Source organism: Saccostrea echinata, unplaced genomic scaffold, assembly GCF_033153115.1.
Source record: "Saccostrea echinata isolate AGI-Se365-2 ecotype Australia unplaced genomic scaffold, CSIRO_AGI_Sech_v1 ptg000048l, whole genome shotgun sequence".
Classification (NCBI taxonomy): Eukaryota; Metazoa; Mollusca; class Bivalvia; order Ostreida; family Ostreidae; genus Saccostrea; species Saccostrea echinata.
In genome coordinates this window covers 91,015-110,579 of record NW_026889797.1, presented here as the reverse complement: position 1 = coordinate 110,579, position 19,565 = coordinate 91,015, and the positions used below count along the sequence as shown (strand labels likewise).

Here is a 19,565-nt window from a genome sequence, read left to right as displayed (position 1 = left end):
TCACAGTTTACAGGCAAAGAAACGGCGGTCCAGTCTGTATGTAATACCTTATTGACTCAAGTTCTAAATGGTTAGAGCGTTTGCTCTACAGTCACAGAGTAAGGAGTTGATCCTTACATCGCGGATTAGAATCCCACTCCAGGAAATGGAGACCGGTCCTTCGGATGAGACCGTATAAACCAAGGTCCCGCGTCTCAGTAGGTGCTGGCACGAAAAAAGATCCCTCACTGCTCAATGACCCTGAGTGCCGAGTATAGATCAAAATTTGCAGCTCTCCATATGAGTGAAAATTTCTCGAGAGGGACGTTCAACAACAATAAACAAACAAACAAACTAACTAATTAAAAAGTTCTACAATGAAACCTTGATTGTTCTTGTTATTTTGGATTATGTACCACTAATCAAGTGCAGTTCAATCTAGGTTAAAAAAGTTATCGAAGTTCATAATTTCCGTTATATCATAATTAAAGTGTTAAAATGACACATCTGTAGATGCAATGGCAACATGAATGATATAGAAAAATCAAAAATGTGGCTACTTATTATTTAGTAGCACACGAGTATTAGATGTCGGGCATGTAACTTAAAACAAGCAATGTAAATGACTTAAATTACTTCTCATAGATCGAAAAAGAGTGTATATCGCATTTGTTATGAACAGGCCAAGGAAACTTTTTTTTCCGACGTCAGAATATATTCAAATACTAAATTAGACACGAACTTGATTTACACATTGACCAATCGGCTAAACGAGATGTATTGCATTATGGATCATAACAAGAATACTTCTGAAGTTTTGTGTTAATTTTTTCTATTCGTTCTTTGAGGCACATATTTTATTTTTTTTTTCATGCATTTTACAAATTAAATAAAATATTTTCTATATTATCTACTATTTCCATGCTCACATAAACAAGTACAATGTACCTGATTTATAAACGTAGAATGCTACTTTTCTTACACATTCATATCGTATAAGGCGACATGTGGACCACAGCTTGTATTCCCGTTTTGTTGTATCAGTGAATACAAATTTCACATGTATTCTCTTGACCAAGATTATAGTCATAAAGATATCCACGCGTATTATCATGTATTGGCCATTTCAAGATTTAAATGCTAGTCTTGTAATAGTTTTGTGATAGGATTTGAATACATTATTTAACTCAGAAAAACTTCTTTTCTTAATGCAAGCATGAAACACGTTTGTGACAACCTAATATTTGAATATTTTGTAAATGCAATGAAATGAGATTCAATTGTTTGTGTTTCTTGCATTTTAATTAATATTACCTCGTTTATTTGCAAGAACCACGGGTGTGCTGGAAAATGTAAACATGTTTAAGATCAACATTTATTTAGCGGAATTGACAACTGTGTATGGTGAGGTCCGCTGTGTGTCATAATAGCAATTTCAATATAAGGTAGGTTCCTCGACCTAATAAGCTACATTAAAGAACCCCGATCGATTAAAGGTCAGGTAAAAGATCAAAACTAGCAAGCATGGTAATTTATGTAATCTATTGAGACCAGCAATTTGTGAGCAACACTTCAAATTTCTAGCTACTTTTTTACAGTTCTAAAGATTTGTTATAATAAATGGACTATTTGACAGACGAACAGACAAAAGACTCTGGGCAAAGTGAACGCTGTGTGTCGCATTGCTTTGTTGATGATATAAAACCTCTTCAGATAAAGCAAATCATATGCACACTTTGTTTAAATGATAACTCAATCTTTTTATTTATTTTCGAAGAACTGGTTTATTCACAGACAAAAATACGAAATAACCATAACGCCTAGCATATTCCACATACTTTTGGGCAAGTCTTAGCTTGCTGATTGTCTAAACAAGCAACAGCCACAAAACTAAAATCAGAACATCTCGGATCTGTATCAATACAAGGGGGCTTTGTTGTATGTGCAGGTGTGTGAGAGCACAGTCCACAGGTTTTCTCACAAAGGTGTCCCCTAGAGGGATCAAGACAGATCGTAGATACAAATGTAAAATCACTACAACGTGCGTCTTTGTCACAACAACCATGTGGACAAGATGTCGTAGGCATAGTTGTGGTGGTAGTGGGTGTTGTTGTAGTAGTGGGCGTGGTTGTTGTAGTAGTGGGCGTGGTTGTTGTGGTAGTGGGCGTAGTTGTTGTAGTAGTGGGCGTGGTTGTTGTAGTAGTGGGTGTGGTTGTTGTGGTAGTGGGCGTGGTTGTTGTGGTAGTGGGCGTAGTTGTTGTAGTAGGGGGCGTGGTTGTTGTGGTAGTGGGCTTGATTGTTGTAGTTGTTGTGCTATGAAATTCTTGGTTAAAAAAATAAATACGTGATTACTATTCTGTTGTTCAATAAACTTCTTTGACAGGTTTAAAAACTCTAATGGCTTTCATTTTATTTTCACAACATATGTTTATTCATATTTTACAGTTGCATTTATTTGTAAGATCTTTTTAAGACAGTAAGTAAAACAGAAGGGTTTTTTTTTTAATTACATTGTATTATTTTTAAAAGCAATGCGTATTTATCAACTTGAAAACTTGCTCTTTTTTTAAGAAGTACAATTTTAATAGTGATATATTTTTGAAGAGTTAAAAAGTGAGGCAACTTTACACTTCCAAGTTATAGAAAAGAGGAGGAAACGTAGAACTATAAAGGAAATTAGTTGGAAAATGTGTACAATGGAAGAATATTGAGTGATTTAGATAAAAATATTTCAGTGTAAATGTATTTTTAAATGACAAAAATATCAATAAATCATACGACTCGGCATAAAAAAAATCAGAATTTAACCTACTCGGCTGAATGTATCCTTTTGCTGTTATGAAACCGTTTACATTTGTAGCAGTGCATGTGTACGTGCCAAAAGATGTCACGTCCGCTGACAATGTCAAGGAGGGTTGGTTGCTGAGAGTAATACCATTTGGAGAAGTTGATACACCATTCACAAGCTAAACCAAATAATTCAGACAAAATTAAGTTCCCTAATAGAGTATATCAATATGCTAACAAACGTTTCGTTATATACTAGGCACATAATCATAATGATACATCGCACGCTTCCGGGTTATGCCAGACGAAAATTAAATAAAAAGTCAATTTATATAGGTACATATAATTGATGAAATATATGGAGATAACGAACAGAATTCAAGCTCAAAAGTCCATTCAAACAATACAATTCAGGAGCAGCGCAAACTCGGACCTTTGAAACATCAGAGGTGGGATCAGGAGCAATGGAGGATTGAGCATCCCCTGCCGACCCATTACACTAGCCTTGTGCTCCTTGTCTTGATCGGGAAAAAAGAAAATGTGTAGAGAACTCAGTGTAAATAATGACCTAACAATTGGTGTGAAAAAACGTCAGTCAGCGTTTGATTTAATGGTAGGCTTGTATTTGCTGACAGGGTCATTGTATCGACCAAAGAATTTGCAAAATTATTACTTTGAGCGAGACTGTTGATATTCTTATTTTTTTCAACTTGTTCATCAATAACTTCGTTTTAGAAATTGTTCGTACGTAGAGTATGCTCTTGTGTGAGAGATATAAACCCCGTATGCAGGTGATTAGGGTATATTGCTACTCAAATAAGGGAAATTGACGATTAAAAAGTAAAAGTCATCACATGTGTGTCATAAAGCTTTCTTGTTAGGTTACCATTAACGTCTTTTTCTAGTAAAATATCCAAATATGAAACAGATGCGTCAGACTCTGAAGTATCTTTTATTTGAAGCTCACTGGGATATATGAATGGAAATAACTATTGTTAATTGATAACATGTCGTCGTTATATCTAAATGTCGAGTTGAATGCACAGCAAGTTTTTTATTTCCTCATTTACAAGATTTTGAATAAATTCTGCTTCATATGAATACAAAAAAAGGTCTGCTAATAACGGGACGAAATTAGTACACATGGGAAATCCGACAGATTGTTGGACGACCTGGTCTCCGAAAACCACTTAGATATGGTCAATCAGTAACTACAGCATCTTTTTAATATCAACGTCAGACGACTTTTGTGTACAATCAGAATGTTTTTTAACAAAATAATTTTGCAAATGACCAAAGACAAGGCCAGTAAATTTACGAGTTCCAATTTTATTGAAAAATGAGCTGTCATAGGTGTCAATGTCCAAAAGCCTTGGTTTTAATTTATCGTATGGAATGATTGTATATAGAGTTGAAAAGTGGTAACTTTTGATGTTATTTATTTTGGTGAAATTATGTGATTTCAAATTTTATAAAGGTTCCTTCGAATTTTAAACATCTGATTTACACCACTTCTCCAATATATTGCACAATACTCTTCTTTTTCATGTTTGGCCCATCGCCTGGCGTTATCTTCCACATAATTCATAATGCAGTGTATTTATGAAATTACGATGCCAGTTGAAAGATGTGGGATACCTAAATTTTGGCTCCTTAAAAATAATTGATTTAAGGACGTCAATATTATCTATATCTACTTCACCAGTAATGAAGCGTCCAGCTGGACTATAATTGTGGGGTGAAGAAGAACATGAACATGATGGAGGATTGTTTTAAACTTTCAATATCTAGGCGAACATGGTGGTGGATAGTCAGTCCCCGAGGATACTTGTGGCTGAGTACCTATTCATTCATGGTATAAACAATCAACCGGATGTATCAGGTTTACAATAACTTCCATTCGATAACCTAGGTGATTGATTGAACATATGCTGTTTGACGTGCCATTCGTGATTTCTTTTTTTTCTACTCATGAAGAGATGTCACCTGTTTCAGTTGAAGTGCCATAAATTGTGACCTATGTCTAGAGCCAACAGGACCTCGTTTTCTAATGTGTCATCCGAAAGACCCGTAATTTTTATCTGTAGTGCCGAGCGTTTGGAAATAAAACAATTACTACCTATGTTAAACGTCTTTTGATTGACGCGGCCCCGGGAACGAGAATCGAACGCAGAACCTCCGGATCACGAAACGAGCTCCTCAACAGTAAGTTTCCGCGACCGGTATTTGATATACTAAATAAAAATGCTTCAATATGAACTGTGTTTACAAAATCCAGTTGATTGAAATTTGAAATAAAGTTGAACTTCAATATCTAGAACCTTGATAATTCAAATTCATTTCTTAGTTTGAAGTTAGTTGAAGTTCAAACCATTTTTTCTTTATCTATTTAATCCAAATATTTCAAATACTCGGAGATTTTCTCGACCCTCGTTGGTTCCAGTTGACTAGGTTCTACTGTTTTAATTATTTTTGTCTATACTTGCATACAGTTAGTTGCTAACAACTAGTTTATAGAATCCATGTTTGTCAAAAGGGAAAACGATGACTTAATGAGTATAATCTTTGCTTTGAACCCCCATTTGGCTAAAGTTCACCATCATTTTCATAAGGAACATATTGCAGATGAAAAATGACCTCATCTTATATATTATACTTCATTTATTTTAGAAAAACTATAATCAAATAAAATAAATCAAGATTGTCTTCATGTAAGTCTTGCTTGATATAGATAGTTTTCGTATGACGTATTTTCTCTCCGAGTTATTTCCCTTGGCCGCCACCTTGGTGGTCAACCTGGTAATTTTTCCTGTTTGTCGTACCAAATTTAAGGGGGTGTAGCACGAATATTTGGAAAAAATCTTTATAACATAAAAATTATGAAATAAAGGACGCTTTATCAAATGTATATTTTTCAGAAAAACAACGCTTCCTAACCCACAATGGCCAGTATAAAAAGTTAAAGTTGGTTGAATATTGAAGGAATATGAACATGTTGACCTCCAATATGGCGGTCAACAGGAAATAGCTCTTGCTAATTCAGGCCTTCAGAAAAGTATCTATCGTGTCGCTTTTTAAAAATTAATTACAATTGGATATACTGAAAATGGACATCATAAGCTTATCTGAAAATTCATATCCAATGCATATCCAAAGTGGTTTGTATAAATTAAAGTTCACGTTCAGATCAACAGGATAAATGAGTCAATTAGGCTATTTACTTGTTCTGATCTCCTTCATTTAAACAAATCGAATGGAATAAAAACGAAAAATGTTCCTAACATATAGATTGATACTTACCGGTTCAAAAGACCATTTAATGGTAGCGTTTGTCTTTGGATCCGCCGCACATCTAAGTGTGACACTTGTGGCCGGATCAACTGTGAAGTTATCCGGCTTCGTTATAAAGTGAGGTTTTCCTATAGAAAGAAAAATACAGTAAAACGCACTCCCATGGAACTCTTTCATAACGGCAGATTTCTCTCTCTCTCTCTCTCTCTCTCTCTCTCTCTCTCTCTCTCTCTCTCTCTCTCTCATTATTTACTATTTTAATAAAGGAAAATATACATATTCCAGGTACAATATTTGACTAATCTTTTGACTTACATGTGTGTATTTCATTATAATTTGACTAATTTGAATAATGCAATTTCCTAACTTTTTTCAGAGCCAGGAGGCTGAGATAGTTCAAAAAATGACCACGAGAGATTCTTAATCAGCTACTTACCAATCATTCTTGGAAGATACCTTTAATTATGATTTCATCCTGACAAGGACATTTATGGAACGAAAGCATATTTGGCCCCATGACCATAAACTTAGAACAGTCTTAAGGTATGTCACAGAATTAGTTATATCAGGGATTATTAGATATTTTAGATAAGTACTCATATAGCATGACTCAAAATCGCAAAGAAAATGCGCGGGGGGGGGGGGGGGGGGGGTTCAGTGTGCATCTTACTGAACTACAGAACAATTAAGTTGACCTTAAGCTTTTAGCACTTAAATTGTTACTCATTGGTTAATTACTTTAATCTTAATCATATTTTATCAGATGTAATTATGGCAATAAATATAATCTTATTTTTCGTAAAATAGCTGAATGATATTTATCATTGAACAAATCATGCAGATTATTGCGCATAAATTATTGTGTGACCTTTTTGCACTAAGAAAATATCATATTTGGGGTATAAAATCAATAAAATATTTTTATCAGATTTTTTATGACTTGAGTGCTGTTCGGTTGGAAGTATCGTATTGTTTCAAATAATGAAAGAAAAAGTTTGGGTCAGTGATGTTGATTTTGGGATATTGGTCAGAATGTGCGATTTTCAGGCAAAAAACGGTGTTAATTTTATCTTGACTTTTTAAGTATATCTTTATTTCTTAGCAAGGTCTGTTGAGTGAATGTGTAATTTTTTTCTACAAATATCAATTGATACTTATCTTTTATATTCCTAGAATATCATAACAGAAAATATTCTCTGAGTAAAATATGTGGGGCTAAAGGTCCAAGATATTAAATTTAACAAGATTTGTGTAGATTTGAGTAATTCTCTTGTACATATCTTTCCACCACAAGAAATAGCCCCTCATAAATCTTCCTTCTTTATGAATTTGTGAGCAGTCTTTTTTAATTGAATGTTGAATAATTTGCATTGTTTAATTTAAATATGTTATAAAAAATGAATTGTAATAAATAGTTTTGAAGTTAAGGATTTCTACAAAACTTTTCTAAAAAGCTGACGAGTGACATACCTTAAGTCACGATTTCAAATCAACATGATTCTTGAAATAATTTTGATAATGAAACAAAATTTTCCATATGTATATGAATTTGTGTATTACACCATCCTGCCAATTTGTATGCACATATGTAAAATAGAACTTAAGATATTCAAATTCAAGTCTGTTTTTGGGGTTATGATATTGCAATTGAGGCCTGAATAAGAATGGAAATTTATTCAAATAATATATCATCTTTTTTTAACGCTTCCTTATTTGATCTTTATAACTTGAGCATCTATTATCACCTTTAATTTGCACACTAGATTTTTTTACTGTAAAGTTTTCAAAATTATTTTGTGAATTATATTGTTTATTCATTCTAAAATCATATTAGCTGTTTAATTCTAGGTCATGAGCATCTGAAATCACGGAAGATTACTGGAAATAAAAAAGTTCAATCCATTATGAGTAGCCAACCTGAGATGATGTTGTGGTAATTTTTTAAAGTAAAATACAATTGTTTACCCAATAAAGCCAGACCACAAAGTCCTATATTGCAGTAATCATGATCACAGCACTCGTTACAGCTGCCGGAGTGTGGTAGAGAGGGGTAGAGACTTAGTGAAGAGCATACCTTAAAAGTAGCAAAAGAAAACAGATTTTTTGGTCTATATAAAAGCAAACAGAAAAAAAAAACAAATGTTAGAATGCTTACAGATTCAAGAATTTGGTTTCGAGGGTCAGAGAGCTAATCGTGTTTTGTTTTTGTTCGATAGAGAAAGGTAGAAACCTAAGTTAAGGCATACTGGAAAATAACTACAGAATAAAAACAAATTAAGTAACTAAATAATGTGAGCACAATTACTTGGGAAAAAACTAAAGAAAAGCCAACAAAAAATCCAACTGAAAATGTTCCTATTCCTATATTGTACAAGCAGACAAAACAAGAAGTGTTTATGAAACACTGATGACCCCGTATGACAACTCATGGTGAAGGTGAATGTTTTCTTTAAAAGTAGGTAAAACTCGACGGTCAAGCTCATAAGGTCCAAAATAATGTTGCCAAGAAAAAAACCTTGTCACAAGAAATACACATATCCTTTCAACGTCCTGGCACTTCTGGAGCCGCACGGCCGTAAGGTAATAAAACCTATATAAAATTCCGTGTTCATATAGTCAAGAGTGTTTTTCTCGAGGACAACAGCAACGTAATAAAACGGATATATATATATATATATATATATATATATATATATATATATATATATATATATATATATATATATATATATATATATATATATTTAACCATAGCGTTATAACGAGTTTTTTTTTTTTTTTTTTTTTTTTTTTTTTTTTGGTTTCATGATATATTTCACATAAACTTATCATACATTTAAACGTAAACGTGGAACAGTTGTTCTAGAGTCGATAGATGTTCCTAATGGTTACGTTCTAGTACGCTTCGATGTAGATATGTGAAGTCATGAAAACAGTTGTAACGTATTGTGACGTTTCAATCACGTCCTCTGTTGATTATATTACGTTTCAGTATTAGCTTATGAAAAGTTGTAAAAACTGTAACGTATTAAAACGCACATTTATCGTTGTTGTAAGCAAAACGGAACTGTTTTCTTGCGTAATTTTCTCTAGATATATATTTTGTTACATAATACATATATATATATATATAACAGTATGCTTGGGTAGATTGAATTTTTTTAGTGTAGCTTAGTGTGGCACAAGACAAACTGAGATGTAAAACAAGATAAAAATACTTGTAATTATTAATGTCTTGTGGATTATGTAATATACAGTTTTTCTAAATATTTGCAAAATGTCAATTATGCAATTTTTAATCTATTTTATAAAGAAAGTTAAACCACGTTTGTGTCTGCACTTCTTGTTATAAAGATGACGTCGATGTCAATTTCATTTTTCAAATTATGTTTTCTAAAAATCATAAGACGTTATTGAATATTAAGACTTAGTGCAAAATCTGGCAGTTCTTCGGTAAAGATCCTTGGGTATATGAACCTGAAATTTTATATCCGTTTTATTACGTTGAGGCTGTCCTTCAGGACATCACCCTTGGCCACATATTTATACAGGATTTATTACGTTATTGCCGTTGAAAGGATATGTAATATGAAAGCCCTGGCACCAGCCCTCAGATAATAACCAATGTTAAGGTTTTTCATTAGAAAGTCAATTTCAAAAGTCAAGTTCAGACATCAAAAATATAGGTGCCCAGAGAAAGATGTCTTTAAAAGACAGACCCTGAAACGTGCTACTTCCCCACACGCTCGCTGCACGAACGGTACACGCTCGCTACACGGTTTGCAGGAAACGCTACACGGTTTACACGAAACGCTTTGCACGAAAGGCTGCACGGTTTACACGAAAGCCTGCACGAAACGCTTTGTACACGTTTCTCACACGCTTTGTACATGTTTTGGCCTCGATCTGGATTTTCTATTCGGAATCTCTCGGACTTTATTTAAATCAAGTAAATTACGGATTAATCAAAGATGATTTAAGAATTGCAATCATTCAGATTAAGTTAGGATTAGACCTCGCTACACCAGTACGATATTAACAGATAAAAATGCACAATGTTAAGTTGTTTTTAATTAATAATAAAGTTGTTATTGAGAATGTGACGCGCTCGGTGAAATGCCTACATGTATCATCGTCTATGTACAAAACTTTTTCACTAGACTCCAAATTACATGTACGCACTGAAAAAAAATAATTATATTTGTAATTCATAATCTTTACAGCATTCAATGTTTTTACAATTATAGTTTGATAACAAATCGTTTTATTACTGACAAATAAATCCAGTTATTGATTTGAAGAAAAAAAATTGATTAAATTGTGTATGATTTCTGTAATCGGATTGATTTTCTTTCCTTTTCTTTTTTTCTTTTTTTTTTAATTATTGATTGATTTATTCATTTTTTTTTTTTTGATTTAGTAAATAAATACTTTCATGTGATTGAATTAGTTCCTGTTTATAATTTGCAAAGGTAATATGTACACTAAATCAAATAAGAACATTGTGCAGGATGGGGGGGGGGGGTAGATTACCGAGATCTTACTTCTGTTCATGGCTGAATATAACTGGAACTTGTTTCAGTAAGTATACCACTGGGAAAAAAAATTTACAGAAACAAATGCCCGTTCTAAGAAAAAAAGGATATCCATATCTCCAGCGGGAGCAGATACGTGTAATTCATTAACTGCAATTTAATTAGAATGGTAAATATATCGCTTCATTACAGAATCAAACTTTGACTTAGCATTAAAATTTAATATGGTAGAGAAGCCGGGGGAATAGGTATTGTAATGCTTTAGTTCTCCATTTTGAGGCATTGTGTTTATCAAATAAAAACAATATACCCACCACCTTGTAAAATCCTTGATTTCAGATTCCGTCTAGGCAAAAAAAAAATGTAATCAATAGTCGTGGCTCTTAACAATACATTCAATATACATGAATACATGTCCAGTGTCCTAAAAACAAAAAAAAAATGCTCTAGAACTGCGTGATTAATAAAACAACTAATATATAATTACTCCGGATTTTTTTCTTTATATTTATTATTCACGAATACACTGGCAAATCAATTCACTGTTTACAGAGAATTCGATAAATTTAAGAAATAAAATCCACGGGTATTTATTTTTACCCATTAAATACTAATACAAATATTAGATTTCACGAATTAAAAATCAATCGTAATTGTCGGGTGTCATCTTAGCCATGATTGACAAAAGATAATACATGTACATGTAGCAGAACAAGTTTTCAGTTCCCGGCACGTGGAGCACGTGATCGCTGTTGTAAACGACCTTGATCACAGTCGTAAGAAGAGGGTCGGAAGTGTAAAGAAGATTCCTATACATTTTTAAGGGGTGCATCAAGCGCACCCCGAAAAAAACAATATTTTCTTTAAAAAGAAAATCATCTATAAAAACATGTAAATAACAAAAACTCAAAGTTTGTGTTTACATTTGAACACCCCCCCCCCTCCCCTGGAAATATTTGACCTTGTATTTGCCGATGCATGTGAATTATGATTCATTTATAAGACAATTATTAATCAACCAATTTTATGCATAAAAGGACTATAAGTGACTCATCGTTTAAAAATTATTTGTATCACAATCTTGTAATAGAAGAAAATTATGTTCGTTTAGAAAGAAAAAAAATAATTGTGCTCCCCGGCCTAGAATTCCCATACTTAACATTTATAGCAACGCAATAAACTTAGTATTTTATATTTCACGCCTGCCTTATCTATCTACTATTTTGCATTAATCACCCATATGTTTTTGTAATATCTCTATACCACAACTGTAAAATGGTGAAGAGATTCAAATAAATGAATGAAAAGGACAAGACCGGATTATTGATGATTTTTTTTAAAACGATGTTCAGTATTGCTCCCTTTAAAAAAATGTATTGAATCAAATACCTTAAAATTGATGTGCGTATAATTAATTACTTTGAACATATTCTCTTTCCTTCTTTATTTAAATAAAAAAAGAATAAAAATCAAACAAATATGTAATACATTACCGAGTAATTTTATTTTGTTGTTTCCGTAGTTTTTTTCTCTTAAAATACCATCGGTATAATATATTCGAATAATATTAGTTACAAACAACACAGAATGACATGTTGATCCATCAATAGCCATATTTAAAATAAAAAGAGTTCCGAATGAATCCTACACATTTCTCACACGGTTCTCACAAGAAAGTCGCACGTTTCTCACACGCTTCTCGCACGCTCGCTACACGGTTTGCACGAAACGCTTTGGAGCTCACACGAAAAGCGCACGAAAGTCACACGCTTTTTTGGGGTAGTAGCACGTTTCAGGGTCTGTAACATGTATAAAATACGGAAAAATAAACCTAGAGTAAGGGGGTAGGGTTAGGGGGTAGTTTTAAGGGTTAGGGTTATGACTGGGGTTCTTACCCTGTTATTCTGACATCCCAGGTGAAATCGAACCTCTCCTGTTGCGTGATCAGTCTTCTTCTCTGTAAAACATTGCTGGCAAAGAGAAGATCAAATACATTTCACAGATTGTAACTACCGCTGTTCCCATTCAGTAATTAACTACACTAAAGGTGGCTGAAAGTATACTGAGAGGTGACTGTATGGAAGAGCTCTGACATTCAGCGACTTTTCAGACCTTTTGGCGATTATTTAGTAGACTTTAAGAAGCAATTTATTACTGTGCTTACTATTGCAAGAAAATGTCTGAGTAATCCCTTAAGAAAAATATTACAAGGTCATAAGATAACTAGAAGTATAGAAAAATCTATACAACCTCTACAATAAATCTGTTAAACATTGCATTGCTTAGGTAAAAACTATACTTCAAGTAATATATGCAGAAAACTCAGTTACATGAAATTGAGCAAACCGAGGTAATTCAAGAAAGCGGGGAAAACATAAAAAGGTTGCCGGGTGTTTTATATGTTTGAATAAACTCTGTAAAAATATCGTACGTTAATATCTTGTCAAATGAAAAATTACCAAATGTTCAAAAATTAATGTCAGCTAATTTCCAAATTAATATATCACCATAAGTTCAGTAATCTTTGTGAAATGAAATAATCTTCAAAATTTTCATTCATGAATTATATATGGCAAAAACGTCTCAGGTCAATATATTAGAAAAACCTGTATAAAGCTTTTTTTGGAAAATTATGAACATAGAATTTAGGGAGTATTTGATTGTCATGCAACCTTGCACTTTCAAGTATTAAATATCTTAGAAATAATACTTAGTGTAATGATATGTTTATTAAAGAATATATCTTTAATATTCAAAGAAAGCTGGAAATATGAGTTGTGTTAATTAAAGATATTAAAACTATAATCAATAAAAGTCAATCAGCTGTATTTGAGTACCATCTGCAAAGAATTAAAGTATAAGCCAACTCCTCGATCCAAAATATAAAACAGATTTTGTAATTTTCAGAAACAGTTCTTTCATTAAATAATAGCACATTTTGGATCAGGTGTTGGGCTCTATGCAAAATGTTGAACAATAGATTAAAATTTTGACCATTTTTAAGAAATTTTTCAAGATTTGGGAATACTGAGGAAATCCATGTTCACGAAATACATTGATTAGTGAAATAATAACCTCATTTTCAATATATTTGCCGTCACAAGGAATCCAAGCGATATTTAATATATTGTCAACAAAAACTGGAACAGATTTTGTTTTTTTAAGAAATACACACAGCCAAAAAAAGGTTCTAAGTGAACCTTGCTCAAATTCGAATATATCACAAATTACCTCGTCCAGGTTGCAGTACCCAGTAGTTCTGCAATCTAAAGGATCTAGAACATCTGCACACTGGTAACATTTTTCTTCCGGTCGATCACCTAAAATGAAAGTAAAATTTCAAATGCTGGTGTCTTCTTAAACTTGTTTTGGGGCTTGGTACATGTGCACAGAGCAATTCGTCCATTACTACAACACAGGAAAAAAAAGTAATAATTGTGAAATACATTCATAATTTTTATCATTAAAAAGTAAATGTAAATTGCTTTCGAAACAAAAACATCACTATTGTAAATTTTTGATCATTGAAAAGTTTTAATTTTTTTACACGTACAACAGCTTTGCTTGAAAAAAAAAAGTCCATTGCATGAGTGAAACAATTGGAAATGACAGGAATGTTGCCCGAAGCCGAACAATGTTGTATGAGTGCCAAACACCAAACATATATTGGCCCAACTTCAGTTAATGACTGCTTTGTTCATCCTAACTAGCAAGTGATTTCAACAAAATGACTTTCTATCACTCTCTTTCATCGACTTACACCTTTGCCATTGTATCACTAATATCAACCCGATAAATATGTGCTTGGTCAATTGTTATTCAAGGCTCGTATTCTTTCAGAACTTTTACTTTATTTTCAAAAGATCCTTGATTCTCCTCTTTTTTTAATTTTACGGGAAACACCTTGACGTTAGTCCACCTCAGAGGTGTTTGAAGGAGTACAACTCTACACGGGACGCCATCTTTAATTGAAAAAGCAATCGTTCGTTTTAATATCTGGCACATCCTAAACAAAAATTTACTATAGTTTATTTTGATTTATTATAGTAAAATTAATGCTTTATTTGACTTACTATGGGAACTCAACTCTAGAACTTTTTTGAGGGAGTTAGAGCCTTTATATTTATATAATTCCATTTTAATTACATAAGCTTTCGAAATATATGAAATATGTAAATATATAAGAAGTATTTCCTTTTGAAATCAAATCCCATTCAATATTTGGCAAAAATGAAATATCAATTTAAAATTCAATTTTCAAATACTTTAATTTACTAAAGTAAAAACTTTGAAACCACAGTTAACTATTAATTTGAAACCACAGTTAACTATTAAAGTAAATTATAGTTTAATAAAGTATATTTCTGTTAGGGTTCCGTCACACCGGAAATTCTACATTATAATTCAATTTGATGTAAGTTGGCCAATCTTTTTGACGTTTGACCAAAATCATAGATGAACTGATATGAAAATTGTTGAATTTTTACTTTACTGGTTTGATTCGTTGGCATTTTGTATGTAGTGTTTGTAGAATGAAAAATGTAATAACGATATAACAAAGCAACAATGATCTAGAGATATGTGAAGCTTAGGATATCTTCTGATTGAGTTTGGTATCAAAGAAGATGCAATGAAAAAGGTGAAGATAAGAAATAGCGAACCATCTTTAAAAAACTATAAAGAATGCAAATATGTGAACAGGGCCGAAATTCCAGAATTGGGATCAGGTACTCAGGAGGAGTAAGTATCTCCTGTCGACCGGTCACAACTGATATCTGATCACCAAAACATGTCATGATTTTTCATCAAAAATGAGATTTTAAAATCCCCTTAGTTCATCATCTCCTTCCAATCTCTGATAAACGTGTACATGCATATCAAATCAATTCTGATTTTGACAGGGATTGGCTGGTTTGTTTTTATGTACATTTAACTATCAGTTATTGTCCTTTCCAGATTTCCAATTTTGATTTCAGTTTCATGTTACAGGCCAAAGCAGCTTTTACAACACTCTGTTCCTCACAGATGTGACTGATCAATATCCCTGGAACACATAAAATATATCTCGGAGATAACTCAGAGAAATCTCAGAAATCTCACACATATCTCAGGTGGCAAGAGAGATGGTAAAAATTCGGTTTTTAAATGAAGACCTGAATATATACCAATATGAATTTACAAGAAGGTGCAACTCACTCTTATGCGTTTATAAATACTATAAGATCTATATTTATAAACTACATATGTATAACAAAATACATAGTTTTTTATATATTGGATTACTCTTGGTATAATTTCTTTGCTTAAGTTCCACGTACTGTAACAGTCTTGTGACTATAAGCTTTTTATCAACATTATACATGTAGAATGTTCTTACCTATTCCACACAGGTGTGTATTACATGGAGTACTTCCGGCATCGGTTTGGTTTCCGCCAGAACAGCATTCGTAACAATTTGTAATGTCTCTTTTTCCCAATCCGGAATTTTTTCCAAGAATGTTCAGAATATTACAGACCTTAAAATAAGGAAAAATGTAAAAGCATTAGGTCAGGTATTCAATCTTTCTCACTGGTGGCAGTTATTTTGAACACATCTTTCTTTCTTTATCATGCTGACATTGCATAAAAAACACTTTGAATCAGGTCAAAAATTGTGTGAGGAGAAAACAAAATTAAGAAATATTTTTTCTTCGTCAGAAACGCGTTGTTCAATACCGGTATGCAAGAAAATCATGTAATTTTTTATCACAATTTAAAAAGGATGCTTTGTTATTTAGTTTTATCCTCGTTTGATTAATGCTCGGTAATGATGACTAAATCGGAATATTTTCTTTAGAGGAAATATTTCTGCTCATAACCAAAAGATTGGCGGACGTTTCAAAATCCCCCCGGAAACTAATAGCTAGCTTTCAAATAGACCTACATTTGTACCAGTCCATTTGAATATAAACGAAAAGAAACTCGACAATACCATACAGAAAAAAAAGCTAATACACGTACGATTTGTCCACTATTTCATAAGAATCATTCCACATTCCATGTAATTATTAATCCGTCACCAGAATTTAAGAAAGCATTTATTTAGAGACCCCATTTTTGGATTGACTTCAGCCAATCTCAAATGATTCCATGTGATGCACCATGTAAATGTTACCATTTTAGCACACATGACGCGACGGACAACTTTGTTTACTATGAATTTACAGTCCATATAAATTTACCATTACATGTTAAGTACGAATGAGCTTGCCTAATGCATTTACTTTGTGATACAATCATTTATATAGCTACATGTGAAAAAAAGTTTTCTTTCTATGCACAAGAATTTCATTAACTTCCGAAACGGAAGTACCATTTCATTTTTTCCCTTATGATTAAAGTTTCTTCGTTCAATGGTGTTTCGAGTAAATCGAACTCGTACATTACTTCTTTAGTTTATTAGGTCTTATATTCTTGGTCATTACGTAGACATCTGTCTGACATCTGAATATTACAGTTCTCGATCACTTTATTTAAAAAGAATACAGTAAAGCACGCTTATAACGAAGTACCAGGAACGGACGATTTTGCTCCGTTATAAGCGTAATTCGTTACATCCAATAAGTTAACAATATATTTTAAAGTCATGGGAAATGAAAAGCGTCAATTCGTTATAAGTGTGTTCGCTATAAGCATGTTTTACTGTATATGATATCCTTATTTACCTACTTGCATACTGATGCAACCCGCTTCGTACACAATAGTCCCAACGTCTGTAGTAACTTTCCGTGTATAGCATCCCTTAAAAAGAAAAAAAATATCAACCTCTTCCTGGAAATGCAGTCTGTAATGAAAGTTAACAAAATGAAAGTCGTACCATTTTCGTTGTAGCTGTTCATTTGGCTGCTTTCAATTTGATAACATGATTAAATATCAATTGCCAGCCATTTTGAAGGTGATTTTGATTTTGAATACTGATATAATCATGAATTAAATTTGATTTTGTCAATTTAAGCTGAAATTTAAGATTTTGGCAAACATATATGCACATTTTTGCAATGATCTCTCGATCTCTCTCGATCTCTCTGGATCTCTCTCCGATCAGATCCACCCCCAGATATTCACCTCTCCATTTCCACACTCCACAATATTGTTACAATCTGTTAGGATGGGTACTCCGCTACAGCTCAGACACCGAGGGCCCAGTGACAAGGCTGTAAGAATAAACTATACTATACAACTAAAGTAAATAATGCTTAAGCGTACATCACTGTAAAACAAAATGTAAATACAGATCTCCTAATTTATTGGACAAATGCTTTTAAAGGTAATTAATTTATTGGACTGATTTTTAATTTACAGGAATTGTACTAAATTTTTACAGCGCTTTATCTGCAATGTATGTTTCCCTTGACCTACATGTATATTGTATTATTCTTGGTTGTATATTTCCTTGAGTTGTTCATTTGGATAATTATATTGTGCCATTTGTAAATATTAATCAAATGATATGATATTTTTCCTATTTAGATTTACTCCTTTGTTTACATCAAACCCCCCCAAAAAAACAAATATTTCTTTATTTTTCATTTTTCTTCCTTACTTATAATTTCAGAAAGTTTAAAATCAAAGCAAAAGAGTGTAAATGTTTTGCAAGATATATATACTTACATGTACTTACCTCCTTCAAGAATGCTGAGAAAAATTAAAATGTGGAGCATTCTGTCTCTATAAAAATAGAATGTAATCTTCAATTGTACAAATCATAAAACATTAATACACGATATACCTTTTTCCCCAAATGTTGAAGTTTTTAATCAAAACAGAATCAAACAGATTTCCAAATTTAATATCGATATTTGATATATGAGTTTTGATTTTTAAGGAAATTATTTCAATTGTTTTCAGTAAATATTGCTAAATGTAATAGTACTTTCATCTTATTTCCAAAACGGTACATGACTTTGCAATCGATTTTTTAAAAGGGAGAAATAAACATTGCTACTTGATAGTTTTTTCAATATTAGCCAAAACTTTCAAATTTTTTACTTGAAACAATTCAATTTTTAAAACAATTTTAAAAAAGTATTCGCATGACTGTGCATACTGTCATGAATATCATGGCAACTGAGGAACATGAATGGAAAACACGAAGTTAAATTGTATTTTACCTTGTGTTAGCATATTTATATCAAGGTTGGTGATAAAAGATAAAAAAAAAAAAAATCCATCATATTCAAAGGAAGTCGAGGTCATTTTACAACTGTATATTTATATTCAAATTATAAATCTTGTCATCTGTTTCAAATACTGTACTCTTAACTCCATAAAAATCTGATTAAAACTAATACAATGATGAAATCGTGATACATCCACAACACCATGTGAAAAAAAATATCTTATTATACTTTTGAAACTTCCCAAAACAAAATGAATGATAATTTTTAATTGTATCGTTCTTTAAATGCACTCTAGATGTACTTTTTTCAAAACAAATTTACCGGTAGAAATTATAAACATGTATCGCAAGCGTTGTAGAAATTAACTGAATTCTGTAGGAATTCAGTTATTGATATCAATGTTTGGGATTGTCCTAACAAAATAATCTTATCTATGGATGCATTTCCAAAACTTTAATGCGCTTACGTCAATCATTTGCATCAATTTAACAATTCACTATAGCAGAGCACTTTAATTTAATGTTGTACGGAGACCGGTAGGTATAGTACTGAGCTCTACTATATGTAGTCTTCTAAAAATCTTGATATCCTGTACATTGTGTAGAGCTCTCTTTCCGAATTTTTGAAAACATTACTTCAAAAGGGAAAAACACCACAGAAAGCTCGCCATATTTCTGAATTTCTCTCCGTTCTGTTGACCATTAAAACAAAATTAGCTTTACCTTTATGGAGTAGTAAATGCACTGCATGTTTAGACATCCAAATATTGGCCTAAGTTATTCTGTATGCTATTGTGCTTCTAAATGTTTATATG

The 19,565-nt window shown here is 32.4% G+C and overlaps 1 protein-coding gene across 1 annotated transcript; it reads right to left on the bottom strand.

Annotated features, from left to right (window-relative positions):
* Positions 1 to 1,799: 1,799 nt before the first annotated feature.
* Positions 1,800 to 18,161, bottom strand: LOC133203104 (salivary glue protein Sgs-3-like). The gene is made up of 10 exons (XM_061338953.1): positions 18,108 to 18,161; positions 17,697 to 17,798; positions 17,301 to 17,372; positions 15,970 to 16,108; positions 13,824 to 13,912; positions 12,488 to 12,562; positions 8,023 to 8,131; positions 6,067 to 6,185; positions 2,792 to 2,945; positions 1,800 to 2,302 (listed from the first exon to the last, which is right to left on the bottom strand). Exons 1-10 carry the CDS (start codon positions 18,159 to 18,161, stop codon positions 1,800 to 1,802), a joined length of 1,416 nt encoding a protein of 471 aa, XP_061194937.1.
* Between the last annotated feature and the right edge of the window lie 1,404 nt (positions 18,162 to 19,565).

Bases quoted from the DNA above. Each gene is read 5' to 3' on its own strand.
- LOC133203104 (XM_061338953.1), bottom strand. From the start codon at position 18,161: ATGAAAAATAAAGAAATATTTGTTTTTTTGGGGGGGTTTGATGTAAAC. The intron at 13,913-15,969 runs GTAAGAACATTC...CTTTCATTTTAG, and splicing joins TACACACCTGTGTGGAATAG to GTGATCGACCGGAAGAAAAA. The intron at 2,303-2,791 runs GTAGGTTAAATT...TTTTTAACCAAG, and splicing joins AAAAGGATACATTCAGCCGA to AATTTCATAGCACAACAACT.